This window comes from Hyla sarda, chromosome 7 (genome assembly GCF_029499605.1).
Source record: "Hyla sarda isolate aHylSar1 chromosome 7, aHylSar1.hap1, whole genome shotgun sequence".
NCBI classification, from domain to species: domain Eukaryota; kingdom Metazoa; phylum Chordata; class Amphibia; order Anura; family Hylidae; genus Hyla; species Hyla sarda.
Genome location: NC_079195.1, coordinates 192,195,829 through 192,221,118, shown reverse-complemented (window position 1 = coordinate 192,221,118; position 25,290 = coordinate 192,195,829). Strand labels below are relative to the sequence as shown.

The 25,290-nt window shown below is 43.6% G+C and overlaps 1 protein-coding gene across 1 annotated transcript in view; it reads right to left on the bottom strand.

Moving 5' to 3' along the window:
• The window catches only part of XPR1 (xenotropic and polytropic retrovirus receptor 1), a 149,924-nt gene extending 126,896 nt beyond the window's left edge, over positions 1-23,028 (bottom strand). The window contains exon 1 of the mRNA XM_056531952.1: positions 22,612-23,028. Coding sequence (XP_056387927.1) covers positions 22,612-22,680 — 69 coding nt within the window. The 5' untranslated portion in view covers positions 22,681-23,028. The remainder of the gene's footprint in view (positions 1-22,611) is intronic.
• Between the last annotated feature and the right edge of the window lie 2,262 nt (positions 23,029-25,290).

Here is a 25,290-nt window from a genome sequence, read left to right as displayed (position 1 = left end):
TTGGTATTGCTGTAATCACTACAACCTTAGGTATCAAAATAACAAGTTAGCTCAACCACAAGGTAAATGGCGTAGAAAAAACACCACCAAATTTACTAAATTATCTTTTAATATTTCAATTTCACCAATATATATATTTTTTTGGTTCAGAGAATAGGTTATGGAAAAAATGAAAAGGCAGGGGTGTGGAAATTTTTTTTTTAAACTACTTGTCCAAGGGACTACAACGGAGCAGAATCTACTTGTCCCACATAACAATCCACTTGTCCTGGTACAAAATAATTGTAACCCAAATAGTATGTAAATAAGGTATTTTCTTAACAAAAACTTGATAGGCAGACCAGTATGTCACCCCATTAGGTGGATAGGGTCCCTGATAAGTAAGTCCGTCCTATTAATGGAATACTGCAGTGCAAAATAACTGATTCTGACCGCTGGGAAACCCCTCCCCCCAATATCTTGTAAGGGGCCGCGGCAGGAATGGGGGCTTGTCCGCATGATGCAGCGGCCGACAGCCCCCACCATGTATCCCATAGATACATGGAGGGGTCATTTCAGCAGCCGTGTCATGCAGGGATGGAACATTCCCTTCATGCCGTCTGCTGGGGCCTCATACAAGAGATGGGGGGGGTTGTCCCATCGGTCAGACCCCCGCAATCTATCACTTATGGGGATAAGTTATTTTGGACTACAGTATTCCTTTAAGTAGGTAGTCCCCCTTCAGGTAGGTATGTCCCTTTATCAGGTAGGGATCAAGTAGGGCCCCCTGTGCCATTATGTTACACCCCCCCCCCCCCCCGATGCCCCCTGCGCCATTATATTCCCCCCCTTCTGATGCCCCCAGTGTCATTATTTCCCCCCCCTCTGATGCCCCCAGTGTCATTATATCCCCCCCTCTGATGCCCCCTGTGTCATTATATCCCCCCCCCTCTGATGCCCCCAGTGTCATTATATCCCCCCCCCCCCCTCTGATGCCCCCAGTGTCATTATATCCCCCAGTTGTTTTTTTAATTACATTTCCACACCCCTGGAAAGGTCATGAATTTTGGAATGTGGCGCTCCAACTCCAAGCACCCCCATTGATCTGCTGGCTGGAGGTGTCTTGGCACTACAGAATGCTGCTTTCTTTTCAATTTTTAACAGGCACAGTGCTGGAAAACCAGTTTTAAAGGAGTACTCCAGAGGGGAAAAAAAAAAATATTCTCTTTAAAAGGTACCTTCTGCTTACACAGAATATTTCACGCTGCGCAAAATAGTCTGCACAGCGAGAAATATGCTGCATGTTTTCTGATGATCATATACACAGGGCTTGCTGGCGGCAGTCCTGTGTTTTCAGTGAAGATTGGAGGTGGAGCCACACGTCACAGTCATATCAGCGAGTGGCTCCGCTAGACGATTTGTACGATTTGTATATGCTGTGCACCCGGTAGGTGGGAACGTACCCTAAAATAACTGTTGCCAGAAAGGTATACAAATTGACAAACTACTTTAACCCCTTAAGGACTCAGCCCATTTTGGCCTTAAGGACTCAGACAATTACATTTTTACGTTTTCATTTTTTCCTCCTCGCCTTCTAAAAATCATAACTCTTTTATATTTTCATCCACAGACTAGTATGAGGGCTTTTTTTTTGCGCGACCAGTTGTCCTTTGTAATGACATAACTCATTATATCATAAAATGTATGGCGCAACCAAGAAACACTATTTTTGTGGGGAAATGAAAAAGAAAAACGCAATTTTGCTAATTTTGGAAGGTTTTGTTTTCACACCGTACAATTTACGGTAAAAATGACATGTGTTCTTTGTTCTGTGGGTCAATACGATTAAAATGATACCCATTATTATATACTTTTATATTATTGTTGTGCTTAAAAAAAAATCACAAACTTTTTAACCAAATTAGTACGTTTATAATCCCTTTATTTTGATGACCTAACTTTTTATTTTCCCGCATAAGCGGCGGTATGAGGGCTCATTTTTTGCGCCATGATCTGTACTTTTTTTGATACCACATTTGCATATAAAAAACTTTTAATACATTTTTTATAATTTTTTTTAATAAAATGTATTAAAAAAGTAGCAATTTGGACTTTTTTTTTTTACGTTCACGCCATTCACCGTATGGGATCATTAACATTTTATTTTAATAGTTCAGACATTTACGCATGCGGCGATACCAAATATGTCTATAAAATTAATTTTTTACGCTTTTTGGGGGTAAAATAGGAAAAAACGGACGTTTTACTTTTTTATTGGGGGAGGGGATTTTTCACTTTTTTTTTACTTTTACATTTTTTATTTCACACTTGAATAGTCCCCATAGGGGAATATTCATAGCAATACCATGATTGCTAATACTGATCTGTTCTATGTATAGGACATAGAACAGATCAGTATTATCGGTGATCTTCTGCTCTGGTCTGCTCGATCTCAGAGCAGAAGACGCCGGGAGCCGGAAGGAGGAAGGTGAGGGGACCTCCGTGCGGCGTTCTGAATGATCGGATCCCCGCAGCAGCGCTGCGGGCGATCCGATCGTTCATTTAAATCGCGCACTGCCGCAGATGTCTGGATCTGTATTGATCCCGGCACCTGAGGGGTTAATGGCGGACGCCCGCGAGATCGCGGGCGTCGGCCATTGCCGGCGGGTCCCTGGCTGCGATCAGCAGCCGGGATCAGCCACGTATGACACGGGCATCACTCTGATGCCCGCAGTTATGCACAGGATGTAAATGTACGTCCTGGTGCGTTAAGTACCACCGCACCAGGACGTACATTTACGTCCTGCGTCCTTAAGGGGTTAATTCTCACCAAAAACTCAAATATAAAAATAGCTTGAGGATGAAGCAAAGCAATAGAAAACCTATTGGAATAGCTTCTGCAAACACTAAAAACTATAGGCAGCATTACAAGCAGTAAAATACATTATCATAAAAGCTACTTGCTTCTTTTACTAATTATTTTGATCCTGTTTTTTTTTGTTAGTTTTATAAGTGCTTCTTTTGATGTATGTTTTCCAGGCTTCAATCCACATTCAACATATTGAAAATTGTATAACAGAGCATAAATGATACAGATTACTGGTTGTCAGTGAAATGTTTTGTCTGTAGAAAACAATGGGAGAACTGACTTGCCTACTAGGTTCAAAACTCCAGCCACAGGTGGTGACCAATGGGAGAACAATTTTGCCAGTTAAACTGTAGTCATTGGCTTCCGTTGGTTTCATCCATATGGCAGCCATGGAAATAAAGTAGACAGAGTAAGGAGAAAGTCAATAGGTAATGGATGAACCGATTGCTCCTATATAGACTGAACCACAACTGGCCGTTCCATTAGCCCCTAAAACCTTAAAGGGGTACTCCTGCCTTAATACATCTTATCCCTTATCCAAAGAATGTATGATCGCGGGGTCGCGCTGCCAGCGGACGGAGGTCCCCTCACCTGCCTCCAGCCGTCTCCTCGGCATCTTCTGCGCTGGTCTGAGATCGAGCAGATCAGAGCAGAAGATAGCAGATAATACTGATCAGTGATATGCCCTATGCATAGCACTGAACAGTATTAGCAATCAACTGATTGCTATAGATAGTCCCCTATGAGGACATAAAAAAAAAAAAAAAGTTGAAAAATTTAAAAATAAAAAGTAAAAAAAAATAAAAATAAATGTCCCTTTTTCTCCATTTTACCCCCAAAAAGCATAACAATTTTTTTATAAACATATTTGTTATCGCTGCAAGCGTAAATGTCCAAACTAAAAAAATATTTTATTAATGATTCCGCACAGTGAACGGCGTAAACGTAAAAAATAAAATTTCAAAAGGGCTGCTTTTTGGTCACATTTTATTCCAAAAAATGTTAGTACTGATTTTGTACAAAAAGTTTGAGTTATTTATTTATTTATTTTTTTAATCGGTACAAAAATAGAAAAGTATCTAGCCATGGGTATCATTTTAATCATATTGATCCACAGAATAAAGAACATGTCAATTTTACCGTAAAGTGTACAGTGTGAAAATTAAACCCTCCATAAAATTTTATTTTTATTTAAATTTCCTCCCTAAAAAAATAATTCTTTGGGTTCGCCGTACATTTTTTGGTAAAATGAGGTTTCATTACAAATTACAATTGGTCGCGCAAAAAAACAAGCCCTAATATGGGTGTGTAGAAAGAAATATAAAACAGTTATGGATTTTAGAGGGCGAGAAGGAAAAAACAAAAACGCAAAAATAAATTTGGCCAGGTCCTTAAGGTCAAAATGGGCGGCTGGTGCCGCCTCAACCTGTGTAAACTGCCCAGCTATCCTGTCAGCATTAGATAAAATCCTTTGTCTCCATGTGATGCACTGTCATAAAGAGGCTGTACGATGTTTTTTTCTCCCAAATTTTAAGACCTTGCCCCTTGCATTTTTAGTTTAATTTTGCACCGAAATTTGAAAAACTTTTTTTTTATGTTTTCATATTAACATACATTTTAACTGTAAATTTCAATAATTTACCTAATCTTTAAAATTATAAATAATATGCATTTGTATGTGTGTGTGTGTATATGTGTGTATATATATATATATATATATATATATATATATATATATATATATATTAGGCCATGTTCACAAGTTTGGAATCTCTGTGCGGAATTCCGCATTGGAATTCCACCTGGAGATTCCAGAGCAGCAGAGTCCTGTGCACACAGCCGGAATTTCTGTGCCAGAAGTTCCATTTCCCATGTCCCCACAAAGAATGAACACGTTCATTCTTTGTGCGGAATGCAAAGCCATCTGAGACACCACATTCCCCTGCGGTCCTAGCGCCGGCAGATTCTGCCGCTGCCCGCACTCTCCGGAATGTCTACATGAAGATTCTCTGTGCAGACATTCGAGAAGTGTGTAGCCTCCCAGTGTTTAAAGGAGTAGTCCAGTGGTGACTCAGTGGTTTACAACTTATCCCCTATCTTAAGGATAGGGGATAAGTTGCAGATCGCGGGGGGTCCGACCCCTGGGGCCCCCCGCGATCTCCTGTACGGAGCCCCGACAGGGAAGGGGGCATGTCGACCTCCGCACGAAGCGGCGGCCGACACGCCCCCTCAATACAACTCTATGGCAGAGCCGAAGCGCTGCCTTCGGCAATCTCCGACTCTGCCATTGAGATGTATTGAGGGGGCGTGTCGGCCGCCGCCTCGTGCGGGGGTCGACACCCGCTATCTCGGCGGAGAGCTGGGGCCCCGTACAGAGAGATCGCGGGGAGCCCCAGCGGTCGGACCCCCCGCGATCTCAAACTTATCCCCTATCCTTAGGATAGGGGATAAGTTTTTCACCACTGGACTACCCCTTTAAGTTACTATAATTATATTTCTGCATTTCATCACTGTAAGAATGATAGAGAAAAGCCTAGACCCATATGCAAGTCTTTGTCACCCCCGGCAATGCTCTCCAGTACACTACTCCATCCCTTCAAATTGATTTGGTGAGGACCCTGTCGTTTTAAAAACTGCAAAACCCCTTTAAGAAGATGTATACACCGTTGATTGTGTTGAAATAAACATGATGTAGCTGAAGCAAAATGTAATGTATTTCCTTAGACTCTCTGCCGCTTCAGGATCTTTTGTGTCATTGATTCGCTCCGCTTTCTAGTCCTTTTAATGACTTCTTGTTTTTCGTTCTGCTCCTTGTCAGTGAGGAGCTGCTCAGCGCTGGGATATAAGGAGAAAGCAAATGGCAGGTTCATTTGTAACATTACTCCTTGTAAGAAGATAAAACAGAGGGGACTGTGCTGGAATATTTCCTGATCCGGGTACAGTGATCAGTAACCATCAGGGTACAGCCAGCGTCCCAGGGATCTCTGACTGCAGATTCATTGATCGGTCATCTGTCTTTGTTTTGCAAGCAGTGACCATAGGTGACATAGGAATAATAATTCAGGACAAATGCAAATTCAGGACAAATGCAAACCGATCGCGGTGATGCCCTGTATTAACCCTTCAGACGCGATCTAAGCTGACCACCGCGTCTGAAACGAAAGTGACACTCGGGCTGTTCGGGATAGCCGCGGTGAAATCGCGGCATCCCAAACAGCTTACAGGACACCGGGAGGGACCTTACCTGCCTCCTCTGTGTCCGATCGGTGAATGACTGCTCTGTGCCGGGATCCCCTGCATGGCTGGCGCTCTCCATCGTCATCACGTCGTCGCACACGCTGTCCCATCATCCAATAGGAGCAGCATGCGTAGCGACCTGATGGCGGCAACGGAGAGCGAGGATACCAGGCAGCAGAGATGTTCCTGAGCGACGGGGACACCCCAGGGACGCAGCGACAGCAATGGAGGGCGACATCCAGGGCAGTGCTAACGGGTACGGAGCAGCGAGGACACGTGAGTATTACCTCCTATACCAGTGGTTTTCAACCTGCGGACCTCCAGATGTTGCAAAACTACAATTCCTGGCATGCCCGGACAGCCAACGGCTGTCCGGGCATGCTGGGAGTTGTAATTTTGCAACATCTGGTGGTCCGCAGGTTGAAGATCACTGTCCTATACTTTACATTGTATTTGGTTCAGAATCTTTTTTTTCTAGATTTTCCTCCTTTAAAACTGGGTGCGTCTTATATGGCGAAAAATACGGTAAATATTTGTTCACTGTTGGCAGAAAACACTAAAGCTGAAAAACTGTAGAACTGTAAGATAGTCTGTGGTAAATTCATGAAGGTCTATGTCAATGTACAATATGTATTAATATATTTTCGAAGGCAAGAAAAGAATTATGATCTGGTTGTCACATTTGTGTATCTATGGTCAGCATTAGAAAAGAGAGAATGACAGGGCCTATATATTGGCCATATTTTGTGATATGTAATAGAGAAATTTTCACGTATGTACGCTAGGGATCGATATATCGATTATCGGTATGGCCGATATTATCGGTCGATAATCACGATTTTGGGCATTATCGGTATCGGCAATTACCTTGCCGATAAGCCGATAATGCCCCGCCCCCCGCAATTATAGTAAAGAAAACCTGACTAAACCCGTTGATAAATGTCCATAAATATTCACAGGTTTCCTGTACGCCTTTTGTTACCCCCACATGGGTCCTCAATGTCTTTTTATTCTGTGCGCCCACACTAACATTTAATCATATGATAAGACAGGCTTCACACACACACACACACACACAATCCCACACTCCCTGTTTTTTTTACAGTGACAGCCAAAATGATAATACTGCCTATTAATGATGTGCAATGGCAAAGGAATAACCCTGTATTCATGAATATAAATTGATGAGGAAAAAAGAAACAAATGATGCCTGTGTTTCCCAACCAGGGTGCCCCAGCTGTTGCAAAACTATCATTTCCAGCATGCCTGGGCAGCCGAAGGCTGTCCGGGCATGCTGAGAATTGTAGTTTTGCAACAGTTGGAGGCACCCGGGTTGGGAAACATTGTTCTAAGCGCTTAAAAAGCATCCACGTGCCTCCTCAAATTCTATATTATACGCCTTACTGATCATTACAAATATCTTATCAGATCACCTTTTACTAACTTGCATAGCTAAAGTCTGCAGCTCTCCATTTAATGAGAAACTACAAATCCCAGCAGTGTACAGTGTTCAGGGTATTCTGGGATTTTTGTTCATAAGGCACAGCCACAAACCCCATTATTGAAAGACACCAATTAGTTATTGCACATTTACTCAATGAGACAGTGGTTCTCTCACATATCATCAGATACATTTCGGTAGAGCTGGGCGGTTTACCGGTCCATACTGAATACCGGTGTGTTTTTGTCTTACAATATGTATTTTTCACATACCGCAATACCATTTCCACAGCAACCAACTCAAATGCGTGATGGCGTAGAAAAGCGTCCGGCCACACAGCGTCTCTGGGAAGTGTAGTCCGAGTTGCACTGAACTGACTGTGAGGAGCTGGGAGGGGACTACAACTCCCGGCGGGCACGTGACTTCCGGACAAGGGCGGGAAACTCGAGCAGAACTGCGGAGACATGGAGAGTTACCGGGCGGTCTGACCGAGATCCCGGGTACCACGGTGAGGACCCCGACCACCAGGAAACTCGAGCAGAACTGCGGAGACATGGAGCGTTACCGGGCGGCCTGACCGAGACCCCGGGTACCACAGTGAGGACCCCGACCAACTGACACTATACTGAGGAACCACCCACCCCAACAGGCAAAACCGGTAAATAAAGTGAAACCGCCATAATTTTGAAAAATACTGTTGACACTGAGCATGGCTCAAGGATTAATGTCTCGGGTAAGCAGCTCACTTTGTGATCGGATCACTCACAAACAAAGCCCTAGATGGAGAAAGGAGGCTTACCAGCGAGCACAAAGCCCATCACCTCTGATCAATACACCGTCCCATAGGACCTCCGCCTTTTACAGAATATCATTGCTGGCTTCTTGGATCAATTATTACATATATCTTCCTGCTAGCCCTTTGTATCTGTCTGTCAATCAGTGTTTTCATTCTACAGGGTTCTCTAATGGGTGCCCCACCTTCTTCTCCATGTATTCCACCCAACTACATTGACACAAGTAGACTCTCCAGTGCTAATCTATGTATTGCTGCAGCACCCATAGTCAATGAACTGAGCAGCATCAATTGGCGATTCCCATGCAGTAGAGTCCCATAGCTGGCAATGGGATTCTGCAGCACATTGCACACTGCATAGTTGTTGAGGTGAATTTTCCACCCGGAAAAACCCGCCAGAACACTCCACAGATATTGCTGTCTCTGGGGATGGCAATGTCTACACGGTACTATTGCTGACTGATTCAGTCGGCACTGGTCAGTGATGCCTGCACTCGGAATCTCTGGCCAGAGATTCTGTAGTATGAAACAGACATTTTTAAGACGGTGCAAGTATGGACTGCCTTTAAATATTCCAAAATCATCAAAGTGGCTCAGGCTGTTTGATAAATTTATAACACTTCTAGGGCTTGTTCACATGGGCAGATTTGGTCGCAAACTCACAGTGTTTTTCAGCTACGAGTTCGAATAGGGGCGGCTGTCCGCATCAGATTTGACAGCTGAATTTCCGCCGCAGACAGTCCATCCCCATTAAAACTCACAACGGGAAACCTGCTGCAAGTTCCCAATTAAATCCATCCACCCATGTCAATGAGCCCTTAGTCTGTCTAGACTAACTTTAGACCATCTATTAATTGGTTTACTTTAACCCCTAAAAGGAGTAGTCCAGTGGTGACTCAGTGGTGAGCAACTTATCCCCTAAGGATAGGGGATAAGTTGCAGATCGTGGGGGGTCCGACCGCTGGGGCCCCCTGCGATCTCCTGTACGGAGCCCCGACAGCCCGCGGGAAGGGGGCGTGTCGACCTCCGCACGAGGCGGCGGCCGACACGCCCCCTCAATACAACTCTATGGCAGAGCCGAAGCGCTGCCTTCGGCAATCTTCGGCTCTGCCATTGAGATATATTGAGGGGGCGTGTCGGCCGCCGCCTCGTGCGGGGGTCGACACCCGCTATCTGGCCGGAGAGCCGGGGCCCCATACAGAGAGATCGCAGGGGGCCCCAGCGGTCGGACCCCCCCGCGATCTCAAACTTATCCCCTATTCTTAGAATAGGGGATACGTTTTTCACCACTGGACTACCCCTTTAAGGACTTGGCCCTTTTTCACCTTAAGGACTCAGCCATTTTTTGTAATTCTGGCCACTGTCACTTTAAACATTAATAACTCTAGAATGCTTTAAGTTATCATTCTGATTCAGAGATTGTTTTTTCGTGACATATTCTACTTTAACATAGTAGTAAATTTTTGTGGTAACTTGCATCCTTTCTTGGTGAAAAATCCCAAAATTTGATAAAAAAAATTGAAAATTTTGCATTTTTCTAACTTTGAAGCTCTCTCTGCTTGTAAGGAAAATGGATATTCAAAATAATTTTTTTTTGTTCACATATACAATATGTCTACTTTATGTTTGCATCATAAAATTGACGAGTTTTTACTTGTGGAAGACATCAGAGGGCTTCAAAGTTCAGCAGCAATTTTCACATTTTTCACAAAATTTTAAAACTCATTATTTTTCAGGGACCAGTTCAGTTTTGAAGTGAATTTGAAGGGTCTTCATCTTAGAAATACCCCACAAATGACCCCATTATAAAAACTGCACCCCCCAAAGTATTCAAAATGACATTCAGTCAGCGTTTTAACCCTTTAGGTGTTTCACAGGAATAGCAGCAAAGTGAAGGGGAAAATTCACAATCTTCATTTTTTAAAGTCACATGTTCTTGTAGACCCAATTTTTGCAAGGGGTAAAAAGGATAAAATGTTTACTTGTATTTGAAACTCAATTTCTCTCGAGTAAGCACATACCTCATATGTCTATGTAAAGTGTTCGGCGGGCGCAGTAGAGGGCTCAGAAGGGAAGGAGCGACAAATTGTTTTTGGGGGGCATGTCACCTTTAGGAAGCCCCTATGGTGCCAGAACAGCAAAAAAAAAAAAAAAACCACATGGCATACCATTTTGGAAACTAGACCCCTCGGGGAACGTAACAAGGAATAAAGTGAACCTTAATACCCCACAGGGGTTTCACGACTATTGCATATATTAAAAAAAATAATGATTGTTTTCCCAAAAAAATTACATTTTTACAAAGGGTAATAGCAGAAAATACCCCCCAAAATTTGAAGCCCAATTTCTTCCAATTCAAAAAACACCCCATATGGGGGGTGAAAAGTGCTCTGCAGGCGCACTACAGGTCTCAGAAGAGAAGGAGTCACATTTGGCATTTTGAAAGCAAATTTTGCTCTGGGGGCATGCCGCATTTAGGAAGCCCCTATGGTGCCAGGACAGCAAAAAACACCCACATGGCATACTGTTTTGGAAACTAGACCCCTCGGGGGAACGTAACAAGGGGTTAAGAGAACCTTTATACCCCACACGTGTTTCACGACTTTTGCATATGTAAAAAAAAAAAATGTGAACGGAATCTCTGCTCGCAGAATTCAGTGAGTGGAGATTCAGACTGGCAGCCGGCAGCGGTAGGACCGCGCGGCACTTTGCCGTCACCATTGACGGCTATGCAGTGCTCGCAGACTTCCGCGCAAAGAATAAACATGTTCTTTCTTTGCGCGGAACAATTTCATCGGCGGAATTGTCCGCCGCTGAAATTCCGCAGTGTGAACGGGTCTCGCAGAAGACCCATTCACACTGATAGTAATGTTCACTGTGCAGACTTTTAATCGTGGAATTACACGGGAATTCCGCAGTTTGAACTAAGCCAGAATCATGCATCAAAAGTTTAGGCCATACCCTTTCGTGATGAGGCACACAGAGGGAGATTTATCAAAACCTGTGCAAAGGAAAAGTTGCCTAGTTGCCCATAGCAACCAATCAGGTTGCTTCTTTCATTTTGCAGAGGCCTTGTTGAAAATGAAAAAAAAGCTGATTTCTCCCCCAAAGAGTGTCATGTAAACCAGTTTTTTGGGCACAAACTGCATAAAGATTTTGGTATAATCTTGGAATTGGCCCCAAAATATATTCAAAAAGTTCAGTTGCAGATCAGCAGTGTTCCCTCCACATAATCTGCAACAATAAAACTGTGTTGTGTTTTTTTTTTTTGGAGATTTTGACTTCACCATTAGAGTCAACAGGGAAAATCTGCAATAAATGCGCAGAGGATTCATGCAAATCCTACCCAAAGATCTCATCCACATAGGTGGCACTGTAACCCACAGTGTATATATGCCACACGTGGCATTACCTTTAGGATGTATTCAAGTGTATAGCATTTTGGTTTTTCATGCTCTGGTTTTTTTTTTTTACATAGGTTTCTTTATGGGACTTACAAAATGTCAAAAAAAATATTTTTGAACCAAAAAAAATAAAAAATAAAAACGCACTGCAAGTGTTCAAAAGACAAAAGTTCAGTTGACTTTAATGTGTATGACCAGGTGTAGTGAACAGGAAGTCTTATTGACATTTTGTAGTATTTTCAGAGTCTTTCAACAGGTTTAAATGAAGAGGTTTCTCTGAGCGCTGCATTCTCTGGGTGTGGTGTTCCACACGTATGGCGTTTACATGAAGTACTGCAATGCAGTTCTCTATAAACATAGGGACACCATGTCAATCACCGCTCAAGATTTATATGCAGTTTTGATTTTTTTTTAACTGGAGTTCTGTCATAAAGCCCAATGTGAATCTGACCAAAGGGTAAGTCCACACTTTTGTTTTTCATTGCAAAACCCATGTGTTATACGAGGATTTCAACCCAATACAATGTTAGAAGTTTATTCTGCAAAACGACTGACATGCCTGGTACCATAGGCAGCTACAGATTGTACCTGCACAAATCCACTACGTGAATACACACATGAAGGGAATGCAACACAAATCTGACAGCTTACAGATCAAGTGGCAGAATTTGGCTTTGTATGAGCCAACATATACTGTACTGCAGTGGTCCCAAACTGTGGCCCTCCAGATGTTGAAAAACTTCAACTTCCCAGCATGCCCGGACAGCCGTTGGCTGTCCGGGCATGCTGGAAGTTGAAGTTTTACAACATCTGGAGGGCCACAGGTTAAGACCACTGCTTTACTGTAATACAAAGAACAATGCTACAAATAAGACATCAGGGCAAACGGTAAGAACACCTAAAGCGTACCCGTCAGATAAAAAAAAATAAATAAACGTTTTAACCCCTTAAGGACACATGACGTACCGGTACGTCATGTGTCCGCTCCCGATCTATAACGCGGGGCGTGGCCCAGCGTCATAGCGGGTCGGGCCCGGCCTCTAACAACAGCCGGGACCCGTGGCTAATAGCGCGCGGCATTGATCGCAGTGCCGCGTGCTATTAACCCTTTAGTCATGCGGCATGCTTTCACTTTAGATGCGGCGTTCAACTGTGAGCGCCGCGTCTAAAGTGAAAGTGAAAGCATGCCGGTTAGCTCAGGGAGCTGTTTGGGATAGCCGCGGCGAAATCGCAGCATCCAGAACAGCTTACAGGACAGCTGGAGGGTCCCTACCTGCCTCCTCGCTGTCCGATCGCCGAATGACTGCTCAGTGCCTGAGATCCAGGCCTGAGCAGTCAAGCGGCAGAATCATTGATCACTGGTTTCGTATGAGAAACCAGTGATCAATGTGAAAGATCAGTGTGTGCAGTGTTATAGGTCCCTATGGGAGCTACAACACTGCAAAAAAAAAAAAGTGAAGATCATTTAACCCCTTCCCTATTAAAAGTTTGAATCACCCCCCTTTTTCCATTTAAAAAAAATAAAATAAAACAGTGTAAATAAAAATAAACATATATGGTATCGCCGCATGCGGAAATGTCCGAATTATAAAAATATATTGTTAATTAAACCGCACAGTCAATGGCGTGCGTGCAAAAAGGTCCTATCAATGCAAAAATGGTACCGCTAAAAACTTCACATCACGGCGCAAAAAATGAGCCCTCATACCGCCCCATACACGGAAAAATAAAAAAGTTATAGGGGTCAGAAGATGACAATTTTAAACGTATAAATTTCCTGCATGTAGTTATGATTTTTTCCAGAAGTCCGACAAAATCAAACCTATATAAGTAGGTATCATTTTAATCGTATGGATCTACAGAATAAACATAAGGTGTCATTTTTACGAAAAAAAATGTACTACGTAGAAACGGAAGCCCCCAAAAGTTACAAAACGGTGGGGGGTTTTTTCAATTTTGTCTCAAAATGATTTGTTTTTTTCGTTTTGCCGTACATTTTTGGGCAAAATGACTGAGGTCATTACAAAGTAGAATTGTTGGCGCAAAAAATAAGCCATCATATGGATTTTTAGGTGCAAATTGAAAGAGTTATGATTTTTTAAAGGCAAGGAGGAAAAAACGAAAATGCAAAAACAGAAAAAACCCAGGTCCTTAAGGGGTTAATATATCACTCAATACCTAATCCTGACCATGTACATCTCATTTTTATGTGTCTAGCACATTTATTTTTTTATTACACTTTTAATTTAGCTCACTAGTCAGAAATCCTCTCAAAGGGAGGGGGCGTGGCCTCACTGTGCAGGTCTCCGCCCCCTCCCTCAGTATGCTGTCTACTCACATCTCCCCCATCATTAGCAAAACTACAACTCCCAGCTTGTCCTCACTGACAGTAGCGGGACACAAGATGACAGTGGGAGGATTTTTCCTCCAGCTCTGAGCCCTGTGCTCACAGCTGTCAATCAAGATAGTGTGTCCATGACATAGGTGATGACTCATGGACACAGCAGGACTAGTATGTGTCCAAGCAGGCAGGGGGGCAGTTCTTTGACTGGCTTTTTCATTATGAAATACTGAAAATGTTCTAATGAAAGCAATTTCAAAACCTATTGGTTATACATGCTTTACAACATATCAAAAGTTTTCGTAAATGACAGTGCCAATTTAAGATTACTTTCACTAATATGCATGCATGTCACTTTCATTATTAATTATCTTATAAGACCTCACACATATTAACCTTTTATCCTTTGTATAGAGTAGGTGTAAACAATTGCAATGTTGTTCTAGGGATGTGATTGTACCTACACACCACTTATTTTAGCAAAATAGAGGATGCTCCATCAGATATTACAAACTGCATCCCCCCCCACCCCCCCAATGAAGCAGAATATTCATAGCTTTGCTTTTGTATACTGTTGCAAACTAAAATACAGAACATTGTACTGATATGTAACCTTATTTATATAAGCCATCAATCCACAGCAAAATTCCAGAAACAAAACCTAGGAAAACCGTAGTCTGTATGAAGTATATTAGAAAGGTTAATGTTAATGAGGATTTACAACATATAAAAAGTTTTTGTATCTGACAGTGCCCATTTAAGTGATGACATATTACTAGAATTAAGCCAAGGTTTTGCACTGAATGTTCCTTTAAAAGGGGTACTCTGCCCCTAGACATATTTATCACATGCCATGCGACCATTTAATAAATTTAGCATAGGCACACATTGCCAGCATACAAATTAAAGGTGTAGAAAAATCGTTCACCTACACCTCCCTTGATAAATTCTTCCCTTAATGTGTATAGGCAGCTTGACGTGGTGTCACGGCCATGCCCCCTCAATGCAAGTCTATGGGAGGGGGTGTAACATCCGTCACTCCCCCTCCCATAGACTTGCATTGACGGGGAATGGGCGTGATGGCGTCACGAGCGGGGCGCGACAGTCACGTCACAAGCCTCCGGTGCTGCACACGACGCTCTAAGCGAACGCCAGGTGCAGCAGGGAGAACGTGGGTGTCCTGCCGCTGGGGACCCTTGCGATCTCCCTGCTGCACCCGGTGTTCTTTTGGACAGGGGATAACATGTCTAGGGGCAGAGTACCCCTGTAACAGACATGGCCTGCTGTCAGGATAGCCTTCACTTGGCACCTATACTTGCTGACCAGAGGTGTCAAACTCACCTGTATTTAAGGGTAAAATGTTACTGGTCACTCGTGGACAACAAATATAACTACCATTCAAAATAAAGGATGGAAATGCAGAATTTATATCTTTATTTATTTATTTATTTAATTTTTTTAAAGAACAAATTTTTTTTTTTTTTTTTTTTTTTATAAATTGCTCTTAACTTAAATCTAGATTTACTGATATCAAAATTTACAAATACAGTTTAAGTTTCCTCCTTCAGGTCCATAAAAGGCATAATCTAAAATTTAAGATTTACGGATAATGTGGTCAAATGGCCTTTACAGTCATGTATTTAAGAGCAACAAAGGGCAGGCGCTCCCTTCTAAGCATAGCATTAAGCCAAGAATGCATCGGCAGAACACAACTTCTGGCAACTTCCCAGCAACTGAAATTAAGTACCCAATAATTCAGTATAGTCAATAAAGCAGCACCAGAACAACGACTAACTCCAGACAATACATATTTCACAAATCCACGCATTAGACCCGAAACTATTAGCTAAAATAATGGCTTCTCTGACAACAAGAAACTGAGCCTGTTTCCTAGATAAATAGTGGAAAAGACATGTGCCAAGTAGAGCCCCAGATGATCACGGACACATACATGCTAGTGAATGCCATGCCGAGAGACCGCCAGAAGCCAGACTGTTATCTGTGACCCTGCTGATGGGCAGATTACATTAATGGCTCCTACATGAGGAAGGTGCAGTGCTGAATGCCGAGCCATACTCCACTCTCAGACATAAATCTCATTAACCAAACACGACAGCTATGATGAAGAACCTGAGCCGTATGGCGGGGACACAGACATGAATTAAACAGGTTACATTCTTTTCTTTATTTTGCATTGGCTGTTCTCTTTAGGAAGCAAAATACTGTACAGTATTTACTGTTTTAGTAACCCCAAGTGAATAATAAAGAAATATTTAGAGAAGAGTTCACACGGTCTCATCATCTCACAGCAGGAGGATCGTGTTGTGCATCTCTCCCAGTATCAGGACGTTTTCTGATGTCATGTACAGGCCCAGGACGGCTGTCTTCTGCAGCATCTCTGCTCACTGTTACATGGCACAATAGTCACCTGGAATCTGCAGAGGTTGGTGTAACCTATATCACAGTATGGAGCAGGTAGTACATATTGAATGAGAAGATGCATGATGTTTACAGGCCTGTTATAGCAGAACCACATCACTGATACTCTTCTGACTCATTTTTCTTTGTTCCAAGTACAGGGGTCCCTCAAGTTACAATATTAATTGGTTCCGGGATGACCATTGTATGTTGAAACCATTGTATGTTGAAACCATAACTCTATGGAAACCTGGTAATTGGTTCTAAAGGCACCAAAATGTCATCCAAAAATAGGAAAAAGTGAGGATTAAAGAAAAATAAGTAGATAACTAATATAGATAAAGCAAATCCTTACATATAAAAGTAATAAAGATCTGCTGGGAGCTGTAATCACTGTCTATGTCTGTGTTTCCCAAGCAGGGAGCCTCCAGCTGTTGAAAAACTACAACTCCCAGCATGCCCGGACAGCCGTTGGCTGTCCGGGCATGCTGGGAGTTGTAGTTTTGCAACAGCTGGGGCCACCCTGCTTGGGAAACACTGGTCTATGTAGAGGACAGGAGCTTCTTCAGGGTCCTGTACAGTACACACAGTGTTCTAAAAAGTAATGGAGTCACCCTCACCTGGTGTCCAAAGGAGCAGCTAACCCTGGTACAGGTAAAGTGTACAGAACATGTAATACCTCCCTGTACTGTAGGGGGCGCTACTATACACTCTCAGTGCATACGCTTCAGTAATACAGGGGTTTTACGAGTGAATGCCCATTCTGATTGGTCGGTTCTTCCGGCCATTGACAGGTATCACAGATCTGGACTGTCTGTACATTGTATGTTGAGTCTGGTTTCAACTTACGATGGTCCAGAAAAGACCATTGTATGTTGAAACTATTGTATGTTGAGACCATTGTAAGTTGAGGGATCACTGTATACTTTAAGTCAGTGTTCCCTAACCTATGGCATATGAGCTATTGCAATACTACAACTCCCAGCATGCTGCAAGTCAGTGTTTTCCAAACCGTGTGTCTCCAGCTGTAGCAAAACTACAACTCCCAGCATGCCCAGACAGCCTTTGGCTGTCTGAGCATTCTGGGAGTTGTAGTTTTGCAACAGCTGAAGACACACTGTTTGGAAAGCATTGCTGTAAGGGATGCAGCTTTAAGGCTATGTTCACACGGGCAACATGTCTGCACAAAAAACAGGTGCGGACATTCCGCACATTTGACTTCTTTCTGCGGATGCTGGAATCAGAATTTCCGTGGTAGAAAGTTCTGCCGTGTGAACAGTGCAGCAGAATCCCAATTAAATCAATGGAACCCGCTGCAGCAGAATGTCTGTGCGGAAATTCCACACAAATTCAGCCCATGTAAACCCAGCCTAAGTGTTCCCATTGGACTAGGGAGGACATAACCGAACATTATACAGTAGAATCTCCCAATTCACGGAGAATAAAAAAAAGTGTCCGCTATTGAGAGAAGTCCCTTATTGGGAAGAAAGGCTTTAAAAACTTCCTAAATGACAATACTGACCTGTACTCACCCCAGAGTATGATTACCTATAAAACACAATACAGTATACTCTCCCAGAGTCATCTAATCTTCCCTTATCCCCCCCCCCCCCCCCGTATCATTTCACCCCCCCCCCCCCCCGTGCATTGTGCCAAATTATCCCCCCTTACTTCCTGTACCACATAATTTCCCATTGATCCCCCTGTGCCGTTTCATTCCTCCTTTATTACCCTCTGTGTAAATTCATGACCACCCCCTCTTTATGAAGTGCCACAAGGGGGAATAAAATGGCACAGGGGGTGGTAAAGAGGAGGTGATAAATTTGCACACAGGGTAATAAAGGGGGAATGAAATAGCACTAGGGGGATCAAGAGGAAATTATTTTGCATAGAGGGTAATAAAGGGAGGCCGATTTGGCACAGGGGGGGAAAAGTGGCACGGGGAGGGGGGGGGGGAATCAAGGAAGGAGGGGAGTGAATGATGTGGCCTGCGGACATACAAAAGCAGTAGACCACTGTTTAAACAGCGGTCTTCTGTTCTGGGGCTTCTGCAGGGGGGGGGGCCTAGGCCCTTTACTGGGGTATTGGCTGCACCTCCCTGACAGCGGCCCTGTGTACAAGGTATGGCCGGCACATAGGCCTAGTTGTCCCCTATTGGGAGTGCTTTGTACTCTATTGGGTGTGTCCGCGTCCGCTATTGGGAATGTCCCCTAATAGGATAGTGCAAATACCTTAAGTCTTACGGGGAATTAAAAACTGTCTGCTATTGGGAGGTGTCCGCTAAGGGAGATTCTACTGTATATATTATTCGTGCACAGCTGTATACAAAGAGCCCAACACCGTCCATTCACTGGTAACTACAGCGCACACTGCAATCGACTATAGCATCAATGAACAGCATATACATCCACTGATCACTGCAGCGATAACAAAGACAAGTACATATACTCCTGTTCTGAACATATTCATGTGTATAATGTATCATGTTACATCAATCCATTTAAAATTAAATATTTCTAGCTGTTGAAAAACTACAAATCTGCTGTCAGAGCATGTTGGGCATTGTAGTTTGACAACAGTTGGCAAGTTACAAAGTAGAGACCATTGTACTAGAAGAGACCCAATTGTTCTAGGTCAGTGTTTTCCAAAGAGTGTGCCTCCAGCTGTTGCAAAATTACAACACCCATAATGCCCGGACAGACAAAGGTGATAATTCATAGATAGAAACTTAGAGACTCAACAGAAGGTTGTTTTCCCAGTTTCTGTTCCTCTTGCTGTAACCTTTGGTACAGACATATGTCTTTTTTTTTTTTCAGAAATACATATATACAATTATAGTGTGTCAGACACAGGAATTAAATATACTGAATCAGTATTCAGGATACAATTTCATCTTTTGTGATCCCGTGCCGCCGACCTGAAGTGCAACATTCAAACAATAGACTCCTATTGATGCCTGAAATATCTTACAGGGATGGAGCTCTGCCAGTAACACAAGGTTCTCATAGTGTTCCAGGTGAGCGGCAACAAGAACAAGGGACGCAACAAAGCTCAGGTGTGGGAACTCAGAAGCACACTAACCCGCCACATGTACCTTAATAACCATATTGTAGTAGCACTGCCACCCAGGTTTCCCTGGATGGCAGCTCAGTCTCATACAGGAAGGAATACACCCGTCATGCCTTGGTCACAAAAGCTGGGCAATAGCCATGCAGAACAAGTAATGGCAGCTATAGTGGTTGCCACCCAGTTTTCCTGAGATATCTAACTGAGAAAAGGAATGCTCAAAATTAAACACAGATTTATTTCCATTTTAAAAGGGGAGATTGTCATTGCATTGTATCGACTATGACAATGTACAGAATTTCCATCTCTATTTTCACTTGACATACAATTGTATTTTCTAGTTATTTTATTCTCTTAGGCTCGGTCTACACATTGTTGTCGGCATTGTTATCCAAAACCAGCAGGGAAAGTGAACTAGTAATAAACTAAAATCAAAAGATGAGACCCTTTTTCAGTGTTTTGGACTCACCCCCGGTTTTGGTTAAAAATACTGATTTAAAAATACTATATGAACCACCCAGCCTTTTCACGTGTCACAGAGACTGATAAAACAGCAGTACAGCCGCCATACTGCTAGTCTTTGTCTATACAGCAGTGTTCCTTAACCTGCAGCTCTCCTGCTGTTGCAAAACTACAACTCCCATCATACCCTGACAGTAGTTTTGCAACAGCCACAGGTTGGTAAACAACAGCAACAATCTGATTGTATCTATTCAAATGTACTACTACTCTCAACATGCCAGGTAACCTACTGAGAGCTGTTATTTTGAAACAGACATCTGGCTGTATTTACACATTCAGGTTTTTAATTGCAATTAAGTTTTTATTGGCAATAAATGCAAAGCCAGGAATGGATTTGAAAAGAGGAGACGCCTCAGACTTTTCTTCATATGTGTTTACATCTGCTTCTGGCTTTGGATGGGTTCAAACAGTATTCTGGGCCTTATTTTGATCTGTATTCTCAGCAAAAAAAAAAAAAAAAATGTGCCAATATTTATAGTCTCTCTCTGTATCGGTTTCACCAAAATAAGGCCCAAAATAATTTGTAGGAACCCAGCCTTAGCCAACATTCTTCCCATATTAGCACATATGTGGCTGTCAGATAACCTGGTAGTGTATACAGGTGCCACTTATGGGAATGAAGATCAGCACCAAGCCTGTAAGGGTACCTGCTCACTATTATGTGTCAGACAAGGAATTTCACTGAAAATCTGCACAGAATCATGCAGATTTTAGATGGGTATTTTCTGCAAATATTTAATTCAAAGAATCCATGTCAATTCTTGAAGCGGCTTTGGAACAGGTATTGAAAATATTATGCATGAAAACTCCCATGTGAACACATGGCTGCAGATTTCTCATGGTAAACAATGGGAGTCGGATTTCATGCAGATTTTGCCCTAATTTGAACACAGAATCTACATCTGAGTCCGACTCAAAATACTCATAACCCTAAAACTAGCATTGGCTAAAACAATCAGAACATGCATAATTCTTATGTAAATATCAGGAAACTAATCAAAATATATCTCCTGATATATAAACAAAAGGTCAGCAAGTCTACACATTGTGGACCTCCAGCTGTTACAAAAAATACAACTTCCAGGATGCAGGGAGTTATGGTTTAGCAACAGCTGGAGGTCCAATTTAGAGACCTCTATAATAGGTGATCTAAGCACCCTCAGCTTTTCACATGATGATCCACCACACCAGTTTTCCATACAGTATGAGTCCAAAGGCTGCCAGAATATACTGGGAGTTGTAGTTTTACAATAGCTGGAGGCACACTGGTTGGGAAACACTGCACCATAGCATGACATTCACAAAGGTGTGCGCCAGGCATGTGACTATTATAACAAAACCAGCTCTGCCCATGTGCCATCCACTGAAATCTCAATTACGACATGTAACACCCGACCACACTTTCCGACTTAAGAACCCATAACCACCACCGCTTACAGGCCATGATGCTCAATAAGGCTTTTAAAGGAAAGCGCTGATTCAGCAGGTGCAGCACAAAGCAGATGCCCCTGGCAGGAGGGCTCGCCCGGGCTGTCACACCTCTCTCTTCTGCCACCTTGTCTGCATTGGCCGATTAGGTGCTGCCATAATCGGATTGCTCCTAATCTAGACGTGTCCTTCTCACTGGGTGTAATTACATTACACCTCTACTAGGGAGATATTCCTGCAAGTAATACACAAGCTGTAGACTAAAGGTAAGCGAATGACTTCCAATACTTATTCTTAATGCCGGGGGTGATATCAATATAAAGCTGATATCAAACTATTGTTATACGGTGACTCAATTGGGCAGTGTTCCCAACCTGTGGCAAAACTACAACTCCCAGCATGCCCTGACAGCCTTAAATGCAGTGTTTCCCAACCAGGGTGCATCCAGCTGTTTCAAAACTACAACTCCTAGCATGCTCTGACAGTCTTAAGGGCAGTGTTTCCCAACCAGGGTGCCTCCAGCTGTTGCAAAACTACAACTCCCAGCATGCTCTGACAGCCTTAAGGGCAGTGTTTCCCAACCAGGGTGCCTCCAGCTGTTGCAAAACTACAACTCCCAGCATGCTCTGACAGCCTTAAGGACAGTTTTTCCAAACCAGGGTGCCTCCAGCTGTTGCAAGACTACTAGTCCCAGCCGCTGGCTGTCTGGGCATGCTGGGAGTTGTAGTTTTGCCACAGCTGGAGGCACCCTGGTTGGGAAACACTGCTTTAGGGAGTTATAGTTGTCACAGGTTGGGAAACCTCGCCATATAGTAATATAGACCTGAAAGTTATGGATACTATGGGCCTCATTGATTAGAACTGTCTGTTGCTCCTAGCAACCAGAGCTCAGCTTTTAATTTTAACAGAGGAAATGAGAAATGAAAGCAGAGCTGTGATTGGTTGCTAGGGGCAACAGAACGTCTTCTGCTTTACCAGTTCATTACAATAAACTTTATTTATAAGGCTCCAATAGTAACATACTGACCAATGTGCATAGGACTATTATCAGAATGCCAGGTGTGCTGGGAGTTGTGGTTCCACAAGACAAGGTAGAGAATACAGGTAGTTTACCTCATATTGGATGTACTGCTTCCTCCACTCCGGGGTGATGTGCGCGGACAGATGCTCGGCGAACTTCATCCTGAGCCTGGGCCCTCAAGGGCCCGCTCCCGGCCCTCAGGGACCGCCGGCTGCTTCTTCTTCTGCCTCTTCCGCAGCCTCCGCCGCCGCTACCGGTGCTTCCCGGGATCTGCTCCGGCTCATGTGTCCCGCACTGTCCGGTAGCCTCCCGGGCTGTGGCGGCGTGTTGTAATAGCTTCCTGTGAGCCCGTGAATGTCCCGTCGTGTCGCCTTCCCGTCAGCTCTGTGTAGCGGTCCCGCTGCCCGTGACGCCGCTGTTTGCTCCTCTGGCTGTCTCACTGCATCTCACAGTCCTACCTCCTCACTGGCCCCTCCGCCATCTTGCCAAAACTCCCACTGCGCAAGCGCAGTTCCCGCCCGCACACAACGTCAGTGTCATGGTAACCACCTCTGCGAGAAGGGGCAAAGGGGGCGTGGCCTATTCTGCAGCATTGCTTCAAACAGAACGAGATTTACACGGGGCGGGGTCTCCGGTGCAGTCACGCCTTTTTCCAGTTACTAGCGAGCCATTCGCTGTTCTGCTTAGTGGGCGTGGCCGCTATAGTTCACGCCCTGTTGTTTTGAATCTTTTTTTTTTTTTTGTCTTGGATGAGATGAGTTTGCGCCTTGTTGTTTATCCTGCGCTGAGGAGATTTAGTTTGACCTGCGTCAAATATACTAGACCAGTGTATTCCAAACAGTGTTTCTCCAGCTGTTGCAAAGCTACTACTCCTAGCATGCCCGGACAGCCAAAGGCGGACAGGGCATGCTGGGAGTTGTAGTGTTGCAACAGCTGAAGACACACTGTTTGGAAAACATTGCACTAGTCTTCTACCCAACCCACAACATTGACCAAACAACATTTCCCATCTTCAAATTTACAATTATGTGACTATAAAAGTGGAAGTGGTGACAACTAGATTCATGAAACTGTCTAAAAGAAGTAATGTCTATGTTGTCCATAGCAACCAATCACAGCTCAGCTTTCATTTTATATTCTGCTTTTGCAACAGGAAAGCTGCGCTGTGATTGGTTGCCATGGGCAACAGAGACAGTCTCTTAAAGGGAATCTGTCATAAGTGTCACCTGTACTAACATGTTGGCGTGCAAGTGACACTGATAAAAATGGTCTTTACCTTTCATTCCTCCATTATGCCCATTTTATTTTAGGATATGCTAATGTACAGGCTTGGTGGGGCGTTCCCAAGCTTCAGGTGCACCCCGACGCCCACCCGCTTTCAAGGTACACAGCGGCCACCTTTGACAGTAATTGCCAGAAGGAAGCAGGTGGAGAGATATGAATATTCAGAAGGTGGGCTGAACAGAGGAAGAAGTGCGCTGGAAATCAGGGTGCATATGGGACTTAGAAACGTCCTATGGGCACCAAGCCGGGTCATTAGCATATAACGGGAAAAACGTGCATATCAGAGGAACAGGTTAGTGTGGGTGAAACTGAACACAGAATCCCTTTAAGGGTGCATTCACACCACGTTTTTACAATACAGTTCCCGTATCAGGTTTTTGATGAAAAACGGATTCCTCAAAACCTGAATAAACTGTATCAAAATGTGTGTACAAATTTCAACCCGTATACGGTTTGAAAAATGATGTCCGGTTGCATCTGTTTTTTAAGTAAAAAACGTATACGTTTTTAACTTTTCACTCCATTTTGAATAAAGTTTCACTTGTTTCATTGAAATTCCAAGAAAAAAAACTGTGCAAAGTCAAAAACATATGGTGAAAACCGGATGGAACCGTGCGCACATACGGTTCTGCACGGTTCCCATTGACTCCCATGTTTTAAAAAAACGTATACGGTGTAATACAGTTTTTCACCCGGACCAAAAACCGTGGTAGGCTACGGTTTTGGGTACTGGGAAAAAAACTGACAAAACCAAACGAAATGCAAAACGGACATACGGTGAGTCAGTGCATAAGTTTTCACATTGAAAACTTATACGGGAACTGTATTGCAAAAATGTGGTGTGAATGCACCCTAATACAGTTTCATAAATCTGCTATTTACAGTGCCCCCCCCCCCCCTTAATAGGTAAGAGCTGCCCCCTCAGAAGGTACAGAGCTCCCAGATGGTGGAGTGACACCCTGGCAGGTACAGTGCCCCCACTAGGCATAGTAGTCCCCAGTAGAGGTGAACTGGCCCCCAGGTAAATAGGGCTGCAATCCAGTAGGTACCGTGGCTTCCCTAATAGATAGGGCTTGCCCCCACAGTAGATCGAGCTGCAAACCAGTAAGTACAATGGCCCCTCAGTAGATAGGACTGCCCCCAGTAGATATAGCTGCCCTTCAGTATGTACCGAGCGGCCTCCCTATACCCATCAGCATCCTCTCCTGTTATGCCTGGTACATCTTCTAGCGTATGCTACAATTCTTCAATTACACTGTTTCTATATCCACAGTGTGCTGATTTGTTCCCATTGTCATGCACAGAACACACACTCGGCAGTGCTGTAGTGCAAGTCTTTTTATTCGACCTTTCCCAGCATTCCATGCAACCAGAGACAATATTTCATAAGTCACATGGTCTCCAAGGGACATGGCTATGCTGCATTGGGTGGGTGGATAACATTACTTTCCTTCCAACTTGCTATCTACTTCTGTGTGGGTTCCGTG